The sequence below is a fragment of the Cucumis melo genome, chromosome 9, assembly GCF_025177605.1.
Source record: "Cucumis melo cultivar AY chromosome 9, USDA_Cmelo_AY_1.0, whole genome shotgun sequence".
Classification (NCBI taxonomy): Eukaryota; Viridiplantae; Streptophyta; class Magnoliopsida; order Cucurbitales; family Cucurbitaceae; genus Cucumis; species Cucumis melo.
Window position 1 is genome coordinate 21,625,462 of NC_066865.1, and position 21,195 is coordinate 21,646,656.

The 21,195-nt window shown below is 32.2% G+C and overlaps 3 protein-coding genes across 3 annotated transcripts; all 3 read left to right on the forward strand.

Annotated features, from left to right (window-relative positions):
• The first annotated feature begins 4,758 nt into the window (after positions 1-4,758).
• On the forward strand, positions 4,759-7,628 carry LOC103483049 (receptor-like protein EIX1). Its single transcript, XM_008439482.1, has 3 exons — positions 4,759-5,343; positions 5,953-6,120; positions 6,567-7,628. The coding sequence occupies exons 1-3, from the start codon at positions 4,759-4,761 to the stop codon at positions 7,626-7,628; spliced, it is 1,815 nt and encodes a 604-aa protein (XP_008437704.1).
• A 1,809-nt stretch (positions 7,629-9,437) lies between these two features.
• On the forward strand, positions 9,438-12,099 carry LOC103504683 (uncharacterized). Its single transcript, XM_008469081.3, has 5 exons — positions 9,438-9,622; positions 9,793-10,369; positions 10,455-10,685; positions 10,769-11,730; positions 11,824-12,099. The coding sequence occupies exons 1-5, from the start codon at positions 9,509-9,511 to the stop codon at positions 11,911-11,913; spliced, it is 1,974 nt and encodes a 657-aa protein (XP_008467303.1). The 5' UTR covers positions 9,438-9,508; the 3' UTR covers positions 11,914-12,099.
• A 3,372-nt stretch (positions 12,100-15,471) lies between these two features.
• Positions 15,472-20,590, forward strand: LOC103504684 (uncharacterized). The gene is made up of 6 exons (XM_008469082.3): positions 15,472-15,742; positions 15,816-16,025; positions 18,096-18,262; positions 19,408-19,489; positions 19,594-19,662; positions 20,271-20,590. The coding sequence occupies exons 1-6, from the start codon at positions 15,620-15,622 to the stop codon at positions 20,439-20,441; spliced, it is 822 nt and encodes a 273-aa protein (XP_008467304.1). The 5' UTR covers positions 15,472-15,619; the 3' UTR covers positions 20,442-20,590.
• The last annotated feature ends 605 nt before the right edge of the window (positions 20,591-21,195 follow it).

The following is a 21,195-nucleotide window of genomic DNA, read 5'->3' on the forward strand; positions in this document are numbered from 1 at the left end:
TGGAAGAAATTGAATGAAAATGAGAAATAGAATGAAGAAAATGAGAATGAGAAATTTAAAAAAAAAAAAAAAAAAAAGAGTTGACTGAATATTAATGAAGTCTTTTTGATAGTTTCACAAAAGGACTTATGTTCTCATTCATCAATTTTCTTTCACATCTCATATCATTGTCTACAACCAAATGGCCAATATAATTGTTTTTCCTTCACCGGTTGGATATGATGACAATAAATATATTAATATATATATATATATATATATATATATATATATATATATAGTTCAATTTGAGTTGATCGAAAAAGTAAACTTTATCGTGCTTCGACAAAATCTCTTTCTTTTACATCTTTTTTTCTTTTAACGTCTTCTTTGGTTACATATTTTTTCTTTGAATTACGCGTGGATTGAGTCCCATGAACTTGAATAAGTGATTTTAACAAATTATTAAGAGTATGTCCATAATGATAGTTGGAGTAGTGATTTAAAGAAAAAAAAATTTAGGTACAATTGATTTTGTAATGATCAGTGTGATCAGTTGGATATGATGACAAAAAATATATTTAGTTCAATTTGGGTGTGGGTCGAGAAAAATGAACTCTACAACGCTTTGATAAAATGTCTTTCTCTTCTAACATCTTTTTTTTCCTTTCAACGTCTTCTTTGGTTGCATATTTTCTTTAAATTACATGTCCTATTACTGAATTTAGCCCCATGAACTTGAATACTATTTTTGGTAAATTTTAATTTTAATTTTAAGTTAGAAAAATTAAATAGAAATAAATTAAAAATTAAAAATAATCTCAGTACAACTGTCTTCCTAGAAAATTATTGGAGGAACCTTTTAAACTGATAATATTGAAGACTTGAGATTTTATTTTTTTTATAAACTTAGGACTAAAAATTTACATTTTTTAAACATTGAGACCTAACCCACATATACTTTACTCGAAGATAAAAATATATTTTCCTTTTTATCTTCTAATAAAGATGAAAGTATATAATTTATATTTCATATTAAAATATTTAAAGACCCTAGAAAATAATTTTTAAATATTTTTTCTAAATATCTGAAAATATTTTAATAAATATATTTATTTTGTAGGATTCCTATTCTTAAATTTATATAATGTTCAAAGAATTCATCTTACAATTATTTATTGATTTACAAAAATTAATTTCATATGATTTGAACTTATATAACATATTTAAGAAATTAAATGGAAATAAAACAAGTTGAATTATGAAATAAATAATACATAAAATATATTTTAAAAAATATTCATCGACTGAAAAATAAGTCTTTGATGATTCCACACAAAATGTATTTTCTGACATTTGTTTTTAGAAAATTTGAGTTGATTAAAAATAGAGTTACAGTACTAATAATTAAGTCTTTGATAGTTACAGTACAAAAGCAAAAGGGCCTTTAATTCATACATTCATTTTCTTTGAATTAACCGTTTGGCCAAAATTGAGAAAGAAATTAAAAAGTTGCATTAAATTAAAATTGATTTTATTATAAATAGAGACGAACTGATCTTAACCAAATTCATTACATTACTCAGTAAGTACTCGAAGTCCATTCTTGTTCGCAAAATGAGGAAATTAGTTTCTAGAAAAAGTCGGGAAATTGCCAAAAATAGCTTAAAAAAAGAGGGTTAAATGACTTTTGGGATAGTTTTTGAAAATAAAGAGTTTTAGGACAATTTATGTGTGAATGGACAAAAATGTCCTTCATTAAATTTCTCCTTCTCCTTCCCTTTCCCTTTGCCTTCTCTTCCACGTAAAAGCTTTCAACTTTCGCTTTCCCTTCTCTTTCGCGTAGAGTTGTTTCCTTTTCCATTCTCTTTTGTGTAGAACACCTGAAGTAAAAAAAAAAAAAAAAAAAAAAAAAAAAAAAAAAAATCGCTCTGCTCCGATACTTTGCTCTGCTCTTGTGTCGTTCGAAGATACTCCGACCATTCGTCTCTTGCCGTTCGTCGATCCTCTAGTGCATTTCGTCGCTCCTTCTTTTCAAACCATTCAATCAACTTTGAGCGTTTTCTCTTATTTCGGTGAGTTTCATCTCTAACCCATTTTTAATTTATTTGCTGTAAATATTTGGTTTAGGTATTTGTTGCGAGTTTCATCCGTAAATGTCTGGTTTAGGCTATTTTGGAATGGAATTATTTGCTGTAAATTAGCTTAGTCAAAGTTTGGTTTAGGTTCTTAGAAAGTTCAATGGGTAGTGAAAAATGAATTGAAGTAAAAGATTTAGTTTGCAAGAGTGCATTTGCAAGGAGTTTCAAGCTGAGCAACTACCATGCTCACATGTCATTGCTGCAGCACGAGATCGCAATATAAATGTTTATAGATTATGTGTTAATTATTACACCAAAGAATGTTTGTTGGCAGCATATGCGGAGGCCGTCTACCTAATTGTAAATCAGTCAGCTTGGAAGACAAGCGAAGACTATCTAGATATGATTGTTTTACCTCCGAAAGTAGTCAAAAGAGTTGAAGTAAAGAAATAGGTCACAACAGATTAACGTGTACTAATACAATTTCATATACCGAGAAGTCCAGCATACAAATTTAAAAATTTCTCTACCAATGTACTAATTATTACACTAATTAATGAATGTTCCTTTTCTTTTAGTTTGTTATTTATCTATCTGGATGTGTTTTCTTAATGATGTCTCCAAACATTCTTACTTTATGTGCTTCTAGATAGATGAAGAAGACGAAAATAACAACTGACTTATTCATTTAGGAACACAAAAAACACAAACGTATTGACACAGATTTTAATTTGTTTAATATACAAACTGGTTTCATGATCGTTTAAATATAACTAAACGATCGTTTAAAATAACTAAACGATCGTTTATATATTTCACACGACTATTCGTTTAGTTTGTAATTCTTTAATTTATATATTTTTTAATTCTTTGCTACTCAACTGCTTTAATTTATATATTAAGCGATCGTTTATATGTAATCACACTAATGTAAAAGATCGTGCATATATCTTTAAGCGATCGTTTAGTAAAGTCTAAACGATTTTCTTAATAAACATAAAAAATATTAAGCGATCGTTTACCTACAAGTAGTTTTGCAAACAAATATGATATTTGAATGTCATCAATTGACCATTCATAAACTACGTTTATTCTAATTTATATAGCATCTATACTTGTGCATTATAGAGAACTCCTACAAATCTCGCAACAAAGTTCAATACATAGGAGTGTTGGTCCATAATCGAAATGCCAATTGTTTTCTAAAGTAGGGCATGTTTTCTTGACATAATGTATCTAAATCAAAACCAGCAGCTATGTACTCAAAATACTTAATGGTGAATACGCCACAATCACTATTATTTCGTTGTAGTGGAATGGAGTCGACAATGACAACTGGCCAAGGATGGGAAGGATTAATCTTGTACGCGGGTCCATCAGTCGATGTCGATGTCATAATTGAAGCCTGAACAAAAAGGAACAAATGAAATAATAATTGCATAAGAGACTGACTAAACATGTCATAACAGCATGGTGAAAGTTAAAATAAATAGTGAAAGTTTGGAAGGTGCGAGATACATGTGAGATAAACCACGAGGGCCTAAGAGACTTAACAAACATCAATAGAATCACTCCAAATGGATTAACAGTGGTACCAATTTCATTTCGAAATAAATAGTGAAAGTTTGGAATGTGCGAGATGTGTGCGAGATACGTGCGAGATACATGCGAGATAAACCATGAGGGCCTAAGAGACTTACTAAACATCAATAGAATCACTCCAAATGGATTAGCAGGGGTACCAATTTCATTTCGAAATAAATAGTGAAAGTTTGGAATGTGCGAGATGTGTGCGAGATACGTGCGAGGATAAACCATGAGGGCCCAAGAGACTTACTAAACATCAATAGAATCACTCCAAATGGATTAGCAGGGGTACCAATTTCATTTCGAAATAAATAGTGAAAGTTTGGAATGTGCGAGATGTGTGCGAGATACGTGCGAGATAAACCATGAGGGCCTAAGAGACTTACTAAACATCAATAGAATCACTCCAAATGGATTAGCAGGGGTACCAATTTCATTTCGAAATAAATAGTGAAAGTTTGGAATGTGTGAGACGTGTGCGAGATGTGTGCAAGATGTGTGCGAGATACGTGCGAGATAAACCATGAAGGCCTAAGAGACTTACTAATTTCCAGCAAATAAGTCGATTCCAAAAAAGCCTAAACCAGATGGATGAAACTCACAACAAATACCTAAACCAAACATTTACAGCAAATAAATTAAAAATGAGTTAGAGATAAAACTCACTGAAATAAGAGAAAAGGCTCAAAGTTGATTTAATGGTTCGAAAAGGAGAAGCAACGAAATGCAATGGAGGACCAATGAACGGCAAGTGATGAACGATCGAAGTATCTTCGAAGAGCAGAGTGTAGGAATAGAGCAGGAAATTTCAAAAGCCAACAAAAGGCGATTTTTTTTTTTACTTGAGGTGTTCTACGCGAAAGAGAAGGGAAAGAGAAACAACTGTACGCGAAAGAGAAGGGAAAGCCAAAGCTGAAAGTTTTTACGTGGAAGAGAAGGGAAAGGGAAAGAGAAATTTAATGAAGGACATTTTTGTACATTCACACCTAAATTGTCCTAAAACTCTTTATTTTCAAAAACTATCCCAAAAGTCATTTAACCCTCCTTTTTTAAGTTATTTTTGGCAATTTCCCAAAAAAGTTCAGTAGTTTCATTATTTCGTGTGTTATGGATGATATTGCTTCTTCTACAGCTCCAGTTTTGTTTGTCCATAACAGCAACAACTTGCATCCAAAAGGAGCGTAAAGCTCTTCTTCAATTCAAGAATAGTTTCTATGATGATCCTTCTCATCGCTTGGCTTCGTGGAATAATGGAACTGATTGCTGTAATTGGAATGAAGTTGGATGCAATCAAACTACCGGATATGTTACTATCATTGATCTTCGACGTGATTTTCAACAGGTTGACTTCCACATACTACCTTTATACAACAATTATTCCACTGATTCTAGTTTGCTCGAGTTGAAATACTTAAATTATTTGGATTTAAGTGGGAATCACTTCAACTTTACTCAAATCCCAAGCTTTTTAGGTTCAATGGTTGAGTTAACATATCTTAATCTTTCTAATACAATCATTTCGGGTAAAGTTCCCCCTCATTTAGGAAATCTTACTAAATTGAAAGCTTTTGATTTATCATTCAATTATCAACTGCAAAGCAATAATGGTGATGTTGAATGGATATCTCACCTTTCATCATTACAATTCCTTGGCTTTACTGACATGGACTTCTCAAAATCTTTGAATTTGATGCAAGTATTAAGTTCTCTGATTAAGTTGTCCTCTTTAATATTGTTAAATTGTAGCCTTCAAAACATCCATTTCTCTTTGAGTTCCTCAAATTATTCTTCATTTCTCAGCAAGAGTTCAACTGTTAGACTTATCTTACAATCAGTTAAATGGTCCAACTCCTAAGACTTTTCAAAATATGTCTTCCTTGTATTTACTAAACCTTTCAGAAAATAAGTTTACTGCTATTGAAGGTAGACTCTACTCTTCCTTCATTAGAAACAATTGTGGTCTAAAAGAAATTAATTTATCATGGAACTTTGATCTTGATGTAGATTTGTTTGAAACTTATGAGAATGAATCTATAGGTTGCTTCAATAATGAATATGATCTTCAAGTGCTTACTTTAAGAGGTACATCTATGAGAACCAAAATTCCAGATTGGTTGGGAAAATTAAAAAACATGAAGTCCCTTAATCTTGGATATAGTAAGATTTATGGTCCAATTCCAGCTTCACTAGGAAATTTATCAAGCCTTGAATATTTATATCTTTCAGGCAATGCTTTAACTGGAGCAATTCCAACCTCATTTGGAAGATTATTAAACTTGAGAAAATTGTATCTTTCAAACAATAGATTAGAGGGGGTGACGACGAATGTTTTATCCAACTTGGAAATTTGGAGTTGTTAGACATATCAAAAAACTTGTTCTTCAAAGTTGTTCTTACAGAAGCTGGTTTTGCAAATCTCTCTCGTTTGGAGACCTTAGTGATTGACCATAATGAGCATCTTTCATTGGACATGGTACCTAACTGGATTCCTCCTTTTCAATTAAAATCGCTTGTTGCAGACTCATGTATTGGCTGTTTTGGAAGTAAGTTTCCTCCATGGCTTCAAAACCAAAAATCATTGACTGCTTTACTTTTGTCCAATATGAGTATCTCAAGTGCTATACCAACATGGTTGGCATCACAAAATCTTACCACTTTGGATCTTTCCCACAACAAAATCACAGGTCCGCTTTTAACTAGAATTGTCAATCAAATGCCCAATTTGGGAAATTATTTCTCAATGATAATCATATCAATGATTCTTTATTATCTTCACTCTGCCAATTGAAGAATTTGGAGAATTTGGATCTTTCAAATAATAGGTTATCTGGAATTGTTCAAGGTTGTTTGTTGACTCCAAATTTATATTATTTGGATTTGTCCTCAAACAACTTTTTTGGGACCTTTCCATATTCACAGGGTAATCTTTCTTATATTCTACAACTGTACCTGAGAAACAATAATTTTGAGGGGTCCATGCCAATTGTATTGAAGAATTCTCACTTTTTGGATACGTTAGATCTTGAAGGAAATAAATTCTCTGGAAATATCCCCATATGGGTAGGCAATAATCTTCTAAATTTGCAATTGCTAATACTACGAGGTAATTTGTTCAATGGAACCATTCCTTCAACTCTATGCAAACTCACTGGGTTGCAGATATTGGATCTTGCACACAATCAATTAGAAGGAGACATTCCACCAAATCTCAGCAACTTCAATGTAATGACAAGAAAACGTTCTACGGATGGTTATTACTACTACTGTAAATATTCAAATGCTGAAATGTGCTATCATAGTGAAAAGTATGTCGTACAAAACATCAAGTCAAGTGAGTTAAATTACTCCATGAAACAACTAAAAACATTTTTGGTAAAAATAGACCTCTCCAAAAATCATTTGGTCGGTTCCATTCCAAGTGAGGTAATTATGCTTAAAGGATTATTTGGATTGAATTTGTCCCACAATAATTTAGTTGGGACAATTCCTGCTGAAATAGGAGAAATGAAGGTGTTAGAATCACTCGACTTATCTTTCAACAAACTTTCTGGACCAATTCCAAGGAGTCTATCAAAACTAAGTTCATTAGGCGTGTTGGTGTTATCTCACAACAATCTTTCTGGAGAAATTCCTCGAGAAGGACATCTCTCCACATACAATGAAGCTTCAAGTTTTGATGACAATCCATATCTATGCGGGGATCCACTTCCAACGAAATGTGTAAATGAGAATTCACCTGAACCACAATTAAAAGATATGAACAATGTGGATGAAGAGGAGGATAAATGGGAGAAGTGGTTGGTTTACATAATGATAATTGTTGGATTTATAGTTGGATTTTGGGGAGTTGTGGGAAGTTTAATCTTGAAGAAGAGTTGGAGATATAAATATTTCAAGTTTGTGGATGAGACTTATTACAAGGTTGGTGCAACCATTTGGAAGAGCATAGAATTTCTTAAAGGAATCTGCAGTCCCAAATGATGAGTTTAGGTAATAAATTATAATTTCTTAGCTTCTTCTCTAGTGATCAATACATTTCATTTGAACAAATAATACTAAATAATGAATGTTTAATAATATTTTTGGAAAGCTAAGGGTGGTTTTGTAATGACCCTTTCTAAATTAAATTTGGCTTCATTATTTGCTTATGCTTTCCTTACCTTCCAATTTGCAACACAGTGCCAAATGTTCAAGTTATCTTTCTCTTTTAGAATATTATATTTTAAAATTCAAACTCTACCAATTTGATAATGATTTTAATTTGGTTAAATTATAAATATAATGCTTTCAACATTTTAGTTTTTACTTTGGGTAAAAAATATCAGCTTAAAAATTGTTATTAAACTTAAAAAAATAATAATAATAAAAAAAAACTTTCTTACCGTTAGTTTATAACGAAAACTATTAAAGTTTTGTTTTAAAAAATAACTCTGAATTATTGAAAAGTTTCTAAATACGTTTAAACTAAAAAAATATTATTTTTTTTTTTTTACAAAATTTAGGATTTCTCAATTTTAAAAATTTAAACTACATTTGAATGACTCAAATATAAATTTAAATGTATCGATCTCATCCTTTTTTTTTAGCATGAATAACATTCATAACATCTTCTTGGGAGGACATTTTGTTTATATTTTAAAGTGATTCAAATGCCTTTTAAAATTTCTAAAATTTTTAAATCTTAAATTTTGTAAAAATAAATATATTATTTAATACTTAACATAAAGTTAGAAGATTAGTTAACCATTTTATTGTTAATTTAAATACCAAAATAGAAAAATTTATTTAAATCTTAAGAATGGACGAAAATAAGGTTCAAAATAAATAAAATAGAGATGAAAGGAAATCATATGTGTATATAAATTTATTGAGTTACAATAAAATAATAAAAAAATATAAAACAAAAATAAATGTTAAGAATTTAAACTTCAAAAATTAATAAAATACTTCTATTTCTTTTTCTTTTTTTACTCTATTTTTGCAAATAGATTTTCATACCACTTGTTTTTTTGCAATTTTTTTTTCAAAATGTCCCTATTTTAACACTAAACTCGGGATTCTCAACGATGCACAAAAATATACATGACCAAGAACTTCAATCTCCAATCTTAATAATTTTTTAGTTATGTTAAAGCTTTTTATAGTTTTCTTTCAATCGATGTGATATGTTATATCCTATGGTATGAAATAAAATTATTCAATATTTTTGCCAATGAAATGAGGTTGATTTAAGATTAGTTTTAGATGTTAAAGGAAGTCGAAATGATTTTTTTTTTTTTAAAACATCATAAATTTCAAGTTTTATATTTTGGGTTTATGAATTAGAAATTTTCTTTCACAAGAAAAAAAAATTGAAAGTTGATGAAACTATTAGTAATTTTAAAAAAGAAAAGAGTTAATTGAAATTACCATTATACACAAATACATTAATTTTCAATTTTTCTTCTTTTTATTTATTGTGACCCCTGTTTTTTTTATTTAAACAAAATCTAATTCTTTCATCTATTCAATTTATAAAAAAAAAACATTTTTTAGTGTATTTTTTTGGTATATAATATTTAAGAAAAGATAAATTCAAAACTTAAAAATAAATTATATTTGTTAATTTGAAAGAAAAAAGAAAGAGAAAATAAGAATCCCGAAATGAAAGTAAACGGTGGGCTTAGTCCATTCTTTTCAAAATTCAAAATTGACGCTCTTAACGGTCACATTTCTTTAGGGTTTACACAACGGCTATTCTCTTCACCGATTATCATCCTATTTAAAGCCCCCCCACTGCTCGACTTCATCGAATCGCCTCGTTTCCGGTGGCAGCGTCGAAACTTCTTTAACCCAAACCAAAATTTCATCTTCCTATCGCCATGGATTTCCATACCTTGTCAAGGAGAGAGCTCCAAGCCCTTTGCAAGAGGAATAAGATTCCGGCCAATATCACTAATGTCGCCATGGCCGATGCTCTTGCTGCTCTTCAATCCGTGAGTGGTTTTCTTTTCTGTAGTGTTCTATCTTTTGATTTTGGATTGTTTGGTCAAGATTTGTTATTTTAGAATTGTGGATCTTGTTGACAATCTGAATGTTATTTTTGTTTATTGATTAGAATCTTGTGGAGATTGGAAGTTAATTTAGATATTTCTTCTTGGTATAGGTTGAAGGGATCGAGGAGTTTTTGAACGGTGATAGATCTGGAGTATCTGAATCGCCGATGAAAGTAGAGGTTATCTCCTTGGAAATTCCACGAACTGCATTGAGAACTTCGACAAGAAGAAAAGCCGTCAAAGATGAGACAATTACCACTCGATCACGCCGAGGTGCAGTGGCAAGAGGCACAGAGGAATCGGAAAACAGAGATTTTAATATGGCTTTGACTACTCCATCATTGCCTGGTAGCCGGAGAAGGACAGCGGCGGCTTCTTCAGCTTGCAAGAAAGTGGATTTCCAGATGACGGTTGATGATCAGAAAGAGGATAATGATCTAGATCAAGAAAAGAAAGAGATTGAAAAGACTCCTGCTGTGCCTAAAAGCCAGAAGAGAGTTGTCGGGGCCTCAACTCGTAAACGAACCGAGACTAGAAACAATGGGGCTGCAGAGCAACGAGTTTACAGTACTAGAAGGTCTGTCAGATTGCTGGAGAAGAATATGGAGAGCTTGAGTTTAGGGGGAGATGAGGAAATGGAACCAATTAGTGTCCATATGTCGTTCGAAGATATGCCCAACAGTTCAGGTTTGCATTTTGCCTTGTTCTTTTTTGTTTCGCCTATCGATCTGTTTTTGTTGAGAAATTTGATGATTGATAGTGATTGGTGCAGTACCCGTGAAGGAAAATACGGAATTAGAAATTGAGTCTAAGATAATCGATGAATCCGAAAGCAAATTAGATGAAGATTTGAGAGTGGAAGTTGATGATGGAGAGAAGAGTGAGATAGGGTCTGAAGTAAAACTCTCGGAGGAGGAACCAGAAATAGTTCTTGATGATCTGTTAAAATCTTCTGATGAAAATGTAGTTACTGCAAAGAGCGTCGATGATTCTGAAACAGAGGGTATGAATAACCTCAATAATTTTTCTCCATCTGTGCATTGAGCAATATTTAACTGATATTTTTGTATGTTCTTTACGTCGCAGCACTTCATGCTAATTTGGATGTGAAATGCTTCTCTGAAGATAAAGTAAATGAAGCTTCGAAAGCTGTGGAGATTTCTGCTGAGGAAATCAATGAATCTGACAAATCTTCTCTGCCTACTGAAGACTTGGATGTAACTGAAGTTGTTCACAAATCGAACATTGCAGAAGAATTTGGTATGGAAGTTGAATGTAAACAAAATGAGTCTACCTCTGAATTGGAACATAAAATTGAAGAAGATGTTGAAGAAGAAAAACACGTGAATAATTCTGCTGAAGAACTGTCTCTTCCCCATGAAAATGTGGAAGAAGAAACCGAAGTTGATGGAGATGATGATGTCTTGAGCAGTGATGAAGAATCTTTAATGGAAGTGAAAGACGATCAAGATGAATATGATTACAAATCAGATCCCACATCCGAAGATGAAGCATCAGATGCTGACATTGAAGGAGACAAGAAGGAAACAGAAATGGAGAAAAGTTCGGTTCAAGCTGAAGAAGATGATACCATAATCAACAAGTCCGTGGAGGAGTTCCCTGAGAATGTTGCTGATGATTTGGTTGATGTCAAGATCCAATGGCAAATGGAAGAAGAAGCTCCTCCTAAAGACATAACCGTCGAAGCTATCGACTCACAACCCAAAATCCCAAATGCCATTGTTCAATGTGAGGAAGCTTTGGTGGAAATCACTACCACATCCTCCAACAACAATGCAGTTCAATCATTGGCAAACCAATTCCCTAGGCCAACAATAGAAGCCAAATCTCCCGTTAAAGAACAAATCATTAGTCTGCTAATGGACAACCTAGATGCTGAGGAAGAAGATGAAAAAGAACAGAACAAAGCAAAGTGCATTCAGATTGTGGAGAAGAATGATGTTAGCCTAAGGCAGCTGAAGAAGATGTTCAAGGAAAAACTCCAACTTAACAAAAAGAAGATGGACAATAATAACATCAACACAAAAGTAAGCATCTTGAATTTTTATACAACTATGTTTTCTTGCATTTATAGTCTGAATTTGAATTCTTAATAACATGATGATTTTTGTAATGAACAGGTTGTTGGAGGTGGGGTGAAGGTGAGAACTGCTTTACAACCGGTGCTGGAAAACAGAATGACCGTGGATGAATTGGAGAAGAGACATTAAAAGTCTGAGAATGATAGAAAATTGTGCATGGTTCAAACTGTGGTTTGCCTCATGTTATTGATTTTGTGATTGTTTTATTTTTTCCATGATGTTTTTTGAGAGGAGGAAAAAATGAGGTAAACAATTAGTTTGTCTGAAATTTTGTTCATCAGTTCAATAATAAAATGCTATGCAGTTTGTGTTTCAGTTTTGGATTGGATTCGATGAAAACGAAACTGTCTTAGTTGAATCTTGGAACCATTTTCTTGCAAATGGGGAGCCATTTAAGAATGGTATAAATGTCCCTTAACTTTGATGCAACGAATTGTTCATCAGCCATTTTGATTGTCTTGATTTTATTCTCCTTCTTTGTCCAAGTTAAGGGAGTAAAACCAGTTTAAAAGTGAGAAAAAGTATTGCAAATCATTAACCCTTCTAGTTTTCAAATCAAGTTCTTTCTGTTTTCCAAAGCTGTTCAAGAACTGGTTATGGAATTTTGCCAAGGCCAAGTAACCTGGAGGACTAAAATGATTCTGTTTGCCAAGTCGTTTCTAATTTCTCTTATGTTTGTGATTAGTAAATAAAATCATACCACGGTCCATGAAAATGTAAAGAAATAAAAGAAAAAAAAATTAACATCTATATATACAACACACACATATATATTACACCTCTCAATTCTGTGCGCATAGTAATTGCATCACTCATTTAATTGCACAAAATGCATGAATCGCCAATCGTGCATATATATTTGAAGCATTGCCTAATTTTCCTAATTCAACCGACTTTGCAGATACATCGATTAAACAATTTTCTATCCCAATGCAAACATTTTCCTGTTACGTCCCATGAACCTTACTTAAATGAACCACATTTTTTCTTTGGATTTCAATAGCTAGCAAATTTGATTTCATAGATGACATGTCCTACCTCACAAATAGCATTTTCCACGTATGTTGAGGATTTTCATCAATTTCTTCAAATAAGATCAACTTGTTTGTGTCGCTTGATAGAAACAACCTTGGAATGTGATACCATCTTTGAGAAGGATTTCCACAATTTCCAACATTTGTTGGGTCATATATGCACCTTTGTAGTCACAAGTTGTGCTGCAACTATCATTGCTAGAAAATGAAAGAAGACCAAAATATGTCTATGCTTTGCCCATTTACCCAAGCTTGACCTTTTTCCATTCCTTGTATGTCTAAGGCTATTGGGTCATCTCCGTAGGGGGTTTCAAAGCTAGTCTTATACCATGTCATTTGCCTTCCAATAGCTTTCTTATTTAATGTACTTTAATTTTTTCTATGGGAGAACATTGGGGTGTAAATTTGCTTCATTTCTCCATTTAATCACCTTGTGAGACCATAAATTTGACTACAAACCAGTTGTCAAATTTTCATCTCCAATTAGATAAATAGGACCACGTTGAATCCCGTCGATCACTATATCATAAAATGCATCATAATTCTTCAGTCCAACTGTGACACTCAAAAGAGTTATCGTGTTGGTCCCTTATTTTAATAGAACGTGTTTCTCAAACTCAAAACTTTAACCATTACTCCCTCGTTGCGACCCAATATACCTTCTATTAATGAAAGCATAGAGCACATGACCCTTCGTATTGACTTGGAGAATTACATTTTGAAATGAAGATGTTGCATTATTTGTGTCAACACTTGTCATGCACCACAAATAATCAATGAAATCAATAGTGACTCCTTTTTGTTACAAGAGAAGGTTTGCCATAAATTTACTGTTTCCTTGTAGGGTATCTTTCATAGGCTTTGGAGCCCAAACCCATGAGAGTTGTGCATTTTCTTTCTCATTTTGCTCTCTCACAAATATAGATGTCTGAGAATTTATTTTACAGTGTTGTAAACTTCCTTGTTGCAACCATCAAGAATGCTCATAGACCAAGGTGGTACAAAATATTTGTCATCTGCTTGTAGATCTACAGTGACATCTTTTTTGCCATCTGTGTTGCTAAAAAAGCAAAACTTCTCCTCCATTATTGAGTTAGAGAATTTCATTAAACTTACAAAGCTACCAAAGTTTTGATATAAGCGCGTGCGTTAGTGAGAATCTTTTTTGCCAACTCGATTAAATCATGGAGTTGTTTAAGAAGCCCTCATTCAAGTTTATTCAAGTTTCAATATTCATCAAGTGGGGTGTTGTAACCATAAAATGTAGCCATGAAAAGACCTTCTGATGTTCTTTCAAAGTTGGTGCCTCCATGATACATGTAATAATTGTTGAAGACGCGATTGAAAAAATCTTGCCATAGAAAATGCTACATCTTGTGCAGTTCTGTAAGGGTCTTTGTCACCTCATTTCTTGAACCATCACACCCAACTTTTAATGAACATTTTTTGCCTCTTAGGATTGTTTGGAGTAAAGTTATCACAATAGGATCCATTGTAATTTTCAATGATAAGTTATGGGACATCACTCTATTGACACATGATTCATGGAACACCGATATTCAAAGATTCGCCATTTGAGCACACTTTCCCTACATCTCCATAAGGTGTCGTCACATTTCCATATTCATTTTCGATTGGAACTAATATTATCGGCCCTCCTTGTAATGCAAAGAGGTTGGCTTGTTTATACATATTCATTATTTTTGGCATGAAAGTCTGCATTTCATTCTTGTAGACCTGATTCTTAGTTCGTAGTTGGATTCCTCATATTGTGTAACCACATTAAAATGCCTCTGTAGTTCCACTCACACACATGTACGGACCAATCCTCATGATAACGTAGAGGCTTGCATCTTGCACAAACTGGAAGAATTTGATAAAATCTAGACATCAAGAGAAATCATATTTTCGTCGTTAAAAAAATGTATGTCTCGATTGCATCAAAGTCCACCATCTTTAACTTTTTGAATAAGATTAGGGTTTAGGCCACATTGCTTGAGTATTGCGTGGATAATGAATTGAACCCGAGAAGATAATGCGTCGTCAGCCATTGATAATTACAATATTTGAATCATCGAACCATTATCTCCTCTACTAATGGACAAGGAAGCTAAAGTTACAACAAGCAGAAAAACAAGCCATTCAAGAAGGTAAAACATCTTTGATTCTACGACTTATATGCTTGGTTTATTCATTTCTCTTTATGGATGCGCTTATATATATATATATAGGGGAGACATGGTGATAAAGTGAGAGATCTTTTCTATCTATATTTTTATTCTAATCGATGAATTCTAATCATATACAAATTGTCAATGAATTTTGACTGACAAAACTCTATCTATATGAGTTGCTTTCTCTAAATTTGTGAAGTACTAATTTGCTACATCCTTAGAGAACCTTTTAACCAATTAGAAAATATCACAGACAATCAACAAATCTGTATGTTTGTGAGAACCAAACCAATGCTTGAACCAAAACCAACTCACACATGTTTATATCAGAAAAAACAATAACATCACAAGGCATCAACTAAAGTACAAAGTTGAAAACTCCAGACCAAACTTGAAAATTAGAGGACTAAAAAAAAAGTAATTTTTTCATAAACAAATACACTAAAAAAGAGTTGAAAAATTGTGTAGTCTAGCAGTTAGTTAGTGGTGAGCAAAAGAAGTAGGCGTGTGGCTATGAGTGTGTCCAACTCCACCACATTCCTCACCCAATAAACACACACCATATTTATATCACAATCATCATCCTCCATTTTCCCCCAAATTTCAAATCTCCCCATCTCCACAAAAATGTCATCCGCCATTGTTGCAGCAAGCTCATCCTCCTCCTGCTCCGCCGCCTTCACCAGATCCTCCATTAGATCTTCCCCTCACTTCCCATCTCCAAAATCCTCCGTTTCGCCCAACCCTCAGGTATTCCAGACAAAACCCAAATACCCGATTCCTTGCTTGGGCTTTCTACTGACTGTTTTTGTTTGTTCTTCAGAAAAGCGTTTTTCTAGGGTTGTCGGTGCCGGAGGCTAAGAAGGGGGTGTCTGCGGTGGAGAATACAGAGGCCGACGGCGGTAAGTGGTCGAAGGGGCTTCAAATTAGGGCGGCGAAGACTGCCGGAGCTTCCAAGACGATTGAGGTTGAAGTTGATAAGCCGTTGGGTCTTACTTTGGGGCAGAAATCTGGCGGTGGGGTTGTCATCACTGTAAGTAATTTTTGGTTACGTTCTTGCTGTCTTGTGGTGCTTTTTTGGGTTTGGATGATAATCTGAGATGAAGAATGGATGATTGCTTATTGTTTATTCTTTTATTTATTGTATAGTTATATGGAAAAATCATTAACTAATTGTGTATTATGGAATCAATGTGGACAATATTTATAAAAAAGAATTCAAAAAAATATTTAAATTAAAAGTTAAATATTTTAGACCCGTAACACAACTTTATTATATTTTGTAAATATTTTAATTTGTTATATTTTATAAATATTTTAATTACTTAACCAATTTAAATGTTTGTTATTATCACTATAGCATATTTTATCTAAAACGAGAGGGCTTTTAAGTTTTAGAGATCAAAGATAGATATGAAGCACAGACACAGATACGAGACACGAATACGACAAGACACAGACACGATGAAATACCATATTTTGAAAATCTAGGAGACGACACGACAAGGACACGCTTATTAAAATATTCATTTTTAAAATATACCTATCATTTTTATAGTAGAAGAAAAATTCATAGTAAATGAACTGATGCATTTACATGCTTAAAAGATTTAGTTTGATGTATTCATGTTTGAAAGTTATTATTGTTGTCATACATGTATCTTTTTAGTCTACTAAATGAGTGTTCTATACATGTCTAATACTTTTGTTGCACTAGCAAACCTCTAATAAGTGTCCACCATGTGTCAGAGCGTCCAAGTATCCGACACATGTCAGACACGGACACCCTATCCAAAATGAAGTGTTCCTGCTTCTTAGCGTCTTATTATTGCTGTGCCAAAAAGATATTTTATGCTTTTCAAATTAGTTAATTATATTTATGTTACTTTTTGTAACTTTTTATAAAGTACATAAAAATAAATAGGTTTGAAGTTGTGTATCTGTTTTTTCTTTTTTGGTACATTATAATCAAGGGATTTAGACGGAGCTCTTTTCGTCTTAAGCACGTGGAAATTGAGTTAAGCTCTAGTTAACAATTTCTAGTTTTTCTTTAATACGTACCTAACTTTCATATATGATTGTGTAATTAATCTAAAGTTTTGAAGAATAAATAACCAAAAATAATTACTATATACGTTAAAAAATATTGTCGAACATGCTTTTCGTTTAAAATGAAAAAAATAATAACAAATACTTATCATACATAATTCTATTTTTATTTTTATTAAAAGAGTGGAAAGAAAAAAGAAAAAAAGAGAGAGAGAGAAATGAGAATGTGACCATATCGATTAACTTCGTTTATGAATTATGATTACTAATAGGAGGGGTTGTAGATCTGTTCTTCTATTGAAAGAACAGAGTATATTTTTACGAAGTCATCTGAAAACTTCTAGTTTACTGTTTTAGTGGTCTTTCTCAAACTCATTTATTATTATAATTTGCTATGATAAAAGTCATAGCTAATAAACAAATTATAAAAAAAATACAGTTTTGTACCACTGTGGTCATTGATTTGTGTGTCCGTGTCGGACACTTTTGACACCTGTTAAATACGTATCAAACATTTGTCTGTGCAAACTAAATTTTAATTTTAATTTGTGAAATAGATCCAACTAATCTTTTAAATATATGTATCATTTCTTTTGCTTTGAACTTTTTTCTAGTAAAAAAAGAAGTATACTTTTAAAAAATGTTTAAATCAATGTGCCCTTGTCATATTTGTATCCTACATTTAGCAATATAACGTTCTACATGTTCATGTCCTATCGTGTTTGTGTCTCGTATTTGTATCCGTACATCTAGACCTATAATTTGGAGAAAGTTTGACTCTGATTCCTATGATTTTAAAAGTTAGAATATACTTCTTATGGTTTGATAAAACCTTGTAAATAGTCCTTATGGTTTATTAAATCCTATCACACCGTAGAGACTAAATTCTATAGAGACTAAACTCTAACTTTCTCCGAATCATAGAGACCAAATTTGCAAATTAACTAAAATCTTGTGAAACTAAATCTTACTGTGATGGTTTCCTGGATGTGGAATTTGTGTGGATGCATTTGTAATTTGAGGTAATTTTTGGGAATAATGTATGTTGGATTAGGCAGTGGATGGGGGAGGAAATGCAGCAAAAGCAGGGTTAAAAGCAGGAGATCAAGTTCTATACACAAGCAGTTTCTTTGGAGATGAATTATGGCCTGCTGATAAGTTGGGATTTACCAAAACTGCCATTCAAGCCAAGCCTGATTCTGTCTACTTTGTTGTTAACAGGTTTCTTTTCCCCTTCTTTCATCTTCTTCTTATTTATACATTAACTTTGATTTCATTTTTTACTACTTTTTGTTTTGTTTTGCTTTGTTTTGCTCCTTCCAAGTTCTTAGTTAATGGCATGAATTATTCAATATTCTGTTTAATTGTTTGATTTTGTATGGTTAGTCCTTAAGATTAGTATTTGTTTGTTTAAAAAACTACCCTTTGATCAACTTCTAAAACTTTTGCAGTCCTTACCACTTTTTTTCCTATTGTCCGCAATTTTCCTCGGGGTGTTCGCAAAAATAGCAAAAACTATTATGATAATAGAATATATGCTACTACATTTTCTAAATTACAAAAGTAGCAGATTTAAAAACAGATAGCCATGTACTAGCCGTATGATATATCTAATTAATCTTATTTGCAATAATGCAAAAATGAAGTGTTATGGGTTGCTTTTTTCTTAATTTTTTTTGTCATCAGATGCAATTTTCCATTTTTCTTCTCCAAATTTTAAAACAAAAATTTTTTTTTGAAAAAGATATTTTTTTCAAAAAAGTTTTTCGCTGATTTTTTTTAAAAAAATATTGGTTCAAAAGAAAGATTTTGATAACAATTTGGTCTTTTGGGTTTTCATTTTTTAAAATTAAGTTTATGAACACTACTTAAAATATTTTTATCAGTCATGTAAAAAATGGATTAAAAATATTTTAAAAAAGAAGCCGGAATAATTTGTCGCATGATAAATTATAATTGAATAACTTTGTAAGATGTATAAAGATAGGTATCCACGATGCCACTAAGTATTTTCCATTTTGAAAAATATAAAAGAACAGTGTTAATTTTTCAAATTTGATTATAACTATTATTTTAAATAGCAATAATTCAAATGTTTACCTAAGAAAAATAAAAACCACAATGAGGAAATCATAGAAAATCAAATACAATTTTCAAAAACCAAAAAATAAAAGGCAAATCATTATCCAATGATCAACCTAAATCGTTATTAAAGAATACCATAATAACACTGAATTTGATCCAACCTTAAAACATTTCTTTTGCAATAAATAACAGTAAACATTATTGAAAGCTTACGAACTTTTTAAAAAAACTTCACAAACAATATATGATGTATATTAAGTTGTAAAATGTTGTTAAAACAGAGGTGCTGAGGTGGATGTTAAACGACTCCCAAAGAGACCTGCGCCACCTCGCTTTGGAAGAAAACTTACTGATGCACAAAAGGTAAAGCATCACTCAGCCTTTACAATGTAACCCTTTGTATTAAATTTACTTCATCTTTAGACTTTAGCTTCATGGTTTTTGCATTACTACTATGTGTTGTGCAGGCTAAAGCAACTCATATATGCCTTGATTGTGGATATATTTACACCCTATCCAAACCCTTTGACGAGCAGGTTTGCCTTGATCTCGACTCTTTTAAACCATTTTCACTAATTTAAAATTAGACAGTCAAAGCATAGTTTAGTGGATATGATACCAGTTCCTAAATCAGAAATCAAGGGTTTGATCTCCACCCTGTAACTGTTGAACTCAAAGAAGAATAACTTGTTAATATAAGATGATGCCTCAGCTTGTATATCCAAATCTTCTTAAAGAAAATGTTGGTTGCTAATAGTGATAGGTAAGGATGTTATTTTATTATTCTACATCTAAATAATATGTGAATAACAATATATAATCAAATTTGGTCGCTAATACAAGTTCAAAGAGATAGATTATATGTAATAACGATGTGGGCTAAGTCTAGTTAATCAAGCAGTGATACTACGTCGGGCTTAGATTGACTCAAGCGAGAGGACATCGAGTCACATGTCATTTGACAAGACTATGTTGGATGTGTTTGTTTTTGAAGCGTAGTCTGGATTGTATAATTCTTCCAAAACATGAGTAAACTTGATTGTGCTATTGAACATATATCATCAACGCAGGAGTCAAAGTTTTGAAACTCTACTGAGTTTTGTTTTGTTGTTTGAACTAAATGAGTTGTATTTGGATGGTGCAGCCTGATGGATATGCATGCCCTCAATGTAGAGCACCAAAGAAAAGGTTTGCAAAATATGATGTGAGCACAGGAAAAGCAATAGGAGGAGGTTTGCCTCCAATTGGAGTCATTGCTGGTTTGGTTGCTGGCATTGGAGCTGTTGGAGCATTGCTTGTTTATGGCCTTCAGTGATACTCATTTTCCATTATACCAAAACTTGTATCATTTATCATTTTCCTAATTCATAATTCCTTCTTATTTCCATTTCTTTAACCTTGATCTTTTTGTCCTCACATTTTCGAGCTGCACATATGTTAATATTATAAATTATATTTGATTCACTTGTATAAGATCCTTTTTTTTTCTTTTGAGGAAATAAAATTTTAATGGAAGCCCTTTTAAGAAAAAGACGTGCTGGTTGCATTATGCTAATAGTTGTTTGATATAAATTTGAGAAATTGTCTTTTAGCAATCATTGATTGTAGATTTGAATTACTTTTGTCCTTATAGATCCAACAATACAAATTTGCTAGTCACTTGTGTTGGCTATCAATAATTTTTGTTTGTGGCGACATAATCTTTTGCTGATATTCGGTTAGTTCAAGTTGAAGACTAAAGTCCAACATATGAGTTCTTTTAAAAAAATAATTGACTCAATTAATCACTATTTGTTAATTTTGAAAGTTTGCTCTTTTAATAGCTAGAAATCCATCTTTATTATTATACGACAATTAGACCAAATTTGACAACTATTTTGTTTTTAGTCATCTTAAAGTAGAACTATGAGACGAAACAACGACGTACTATACTTGAATGAAAGTGATTGATTTGGACATTTTAGTTATAGCTTGGAGTTTCTCTCATAGTTTTAGTGCTCAAAGCGATTGGGTAGCATGTGGTAGACCAACAATGTTAGATGATGAGTGTGTTGACAATAGTGCATTAC

Coding starts and splice junctions, on each gene's coding strand:
- LOC103483049 (XM_008439482.1), top strand. CDS start 4,759: ATGATATTGCTTCTTCTACAGCTCCAGTTTTGTTTGTCCATAACAGCA. Junction 5,344..5,952: donor AATCTTTGAATTTGATGCAA/GTATTAAGTTCT, acceptor TTCAAACAATAG/ATTAGAGGGGGTGACGACGA. Junction 6,121..6,566: donor AGCATCTTTCATTGGACATG/GTACCTAACTGG, acceptor CCATATTCACAG/GGTAATCTTTCTTATATTCT.
- LOC103504683 (XM_008469081.3), top strand. CDS start 9,509: ATGGATTTCCATACCTTGTCAAGGAGAGAGCTCCAAGCCCTTTGCAAG. Junction 10,370..10,454: donor AGATATGCCCAACAGTTCAG/GTTTGCATTTTG, acceptor TGATTGGTGCAG/TACCCGTGAAGGAAAATACG. Junction 10,686..10,768: donor CGATGATTCTGAAACAGAGG/GTATGAATAACC, acceptor TTTACGTCGCAG/CACTTCATGCTAATTTGGAT.
- LOC103504684 (XM_008469082.3), top strand. CDS start 15,620: ATGTCATCCGCCATTGTTGCAGCAAGCTCATCCTCCTCCTGCTCCGCC. Junction 18,263..19,407: donor GTCTACTTTGTTGTTAACAG/GTTTCTTTTCCC, acceptor TTGTTAAAACAG/AGGTGCTGAGGTGGATGTTA. Junction 19,663..20,270: donor CCAAACCCTTTGACGAGCAG/GTTTGCCTTGAT, acceptor TGGATGGTGCAG/CCTGATGGATATGCATGCCC.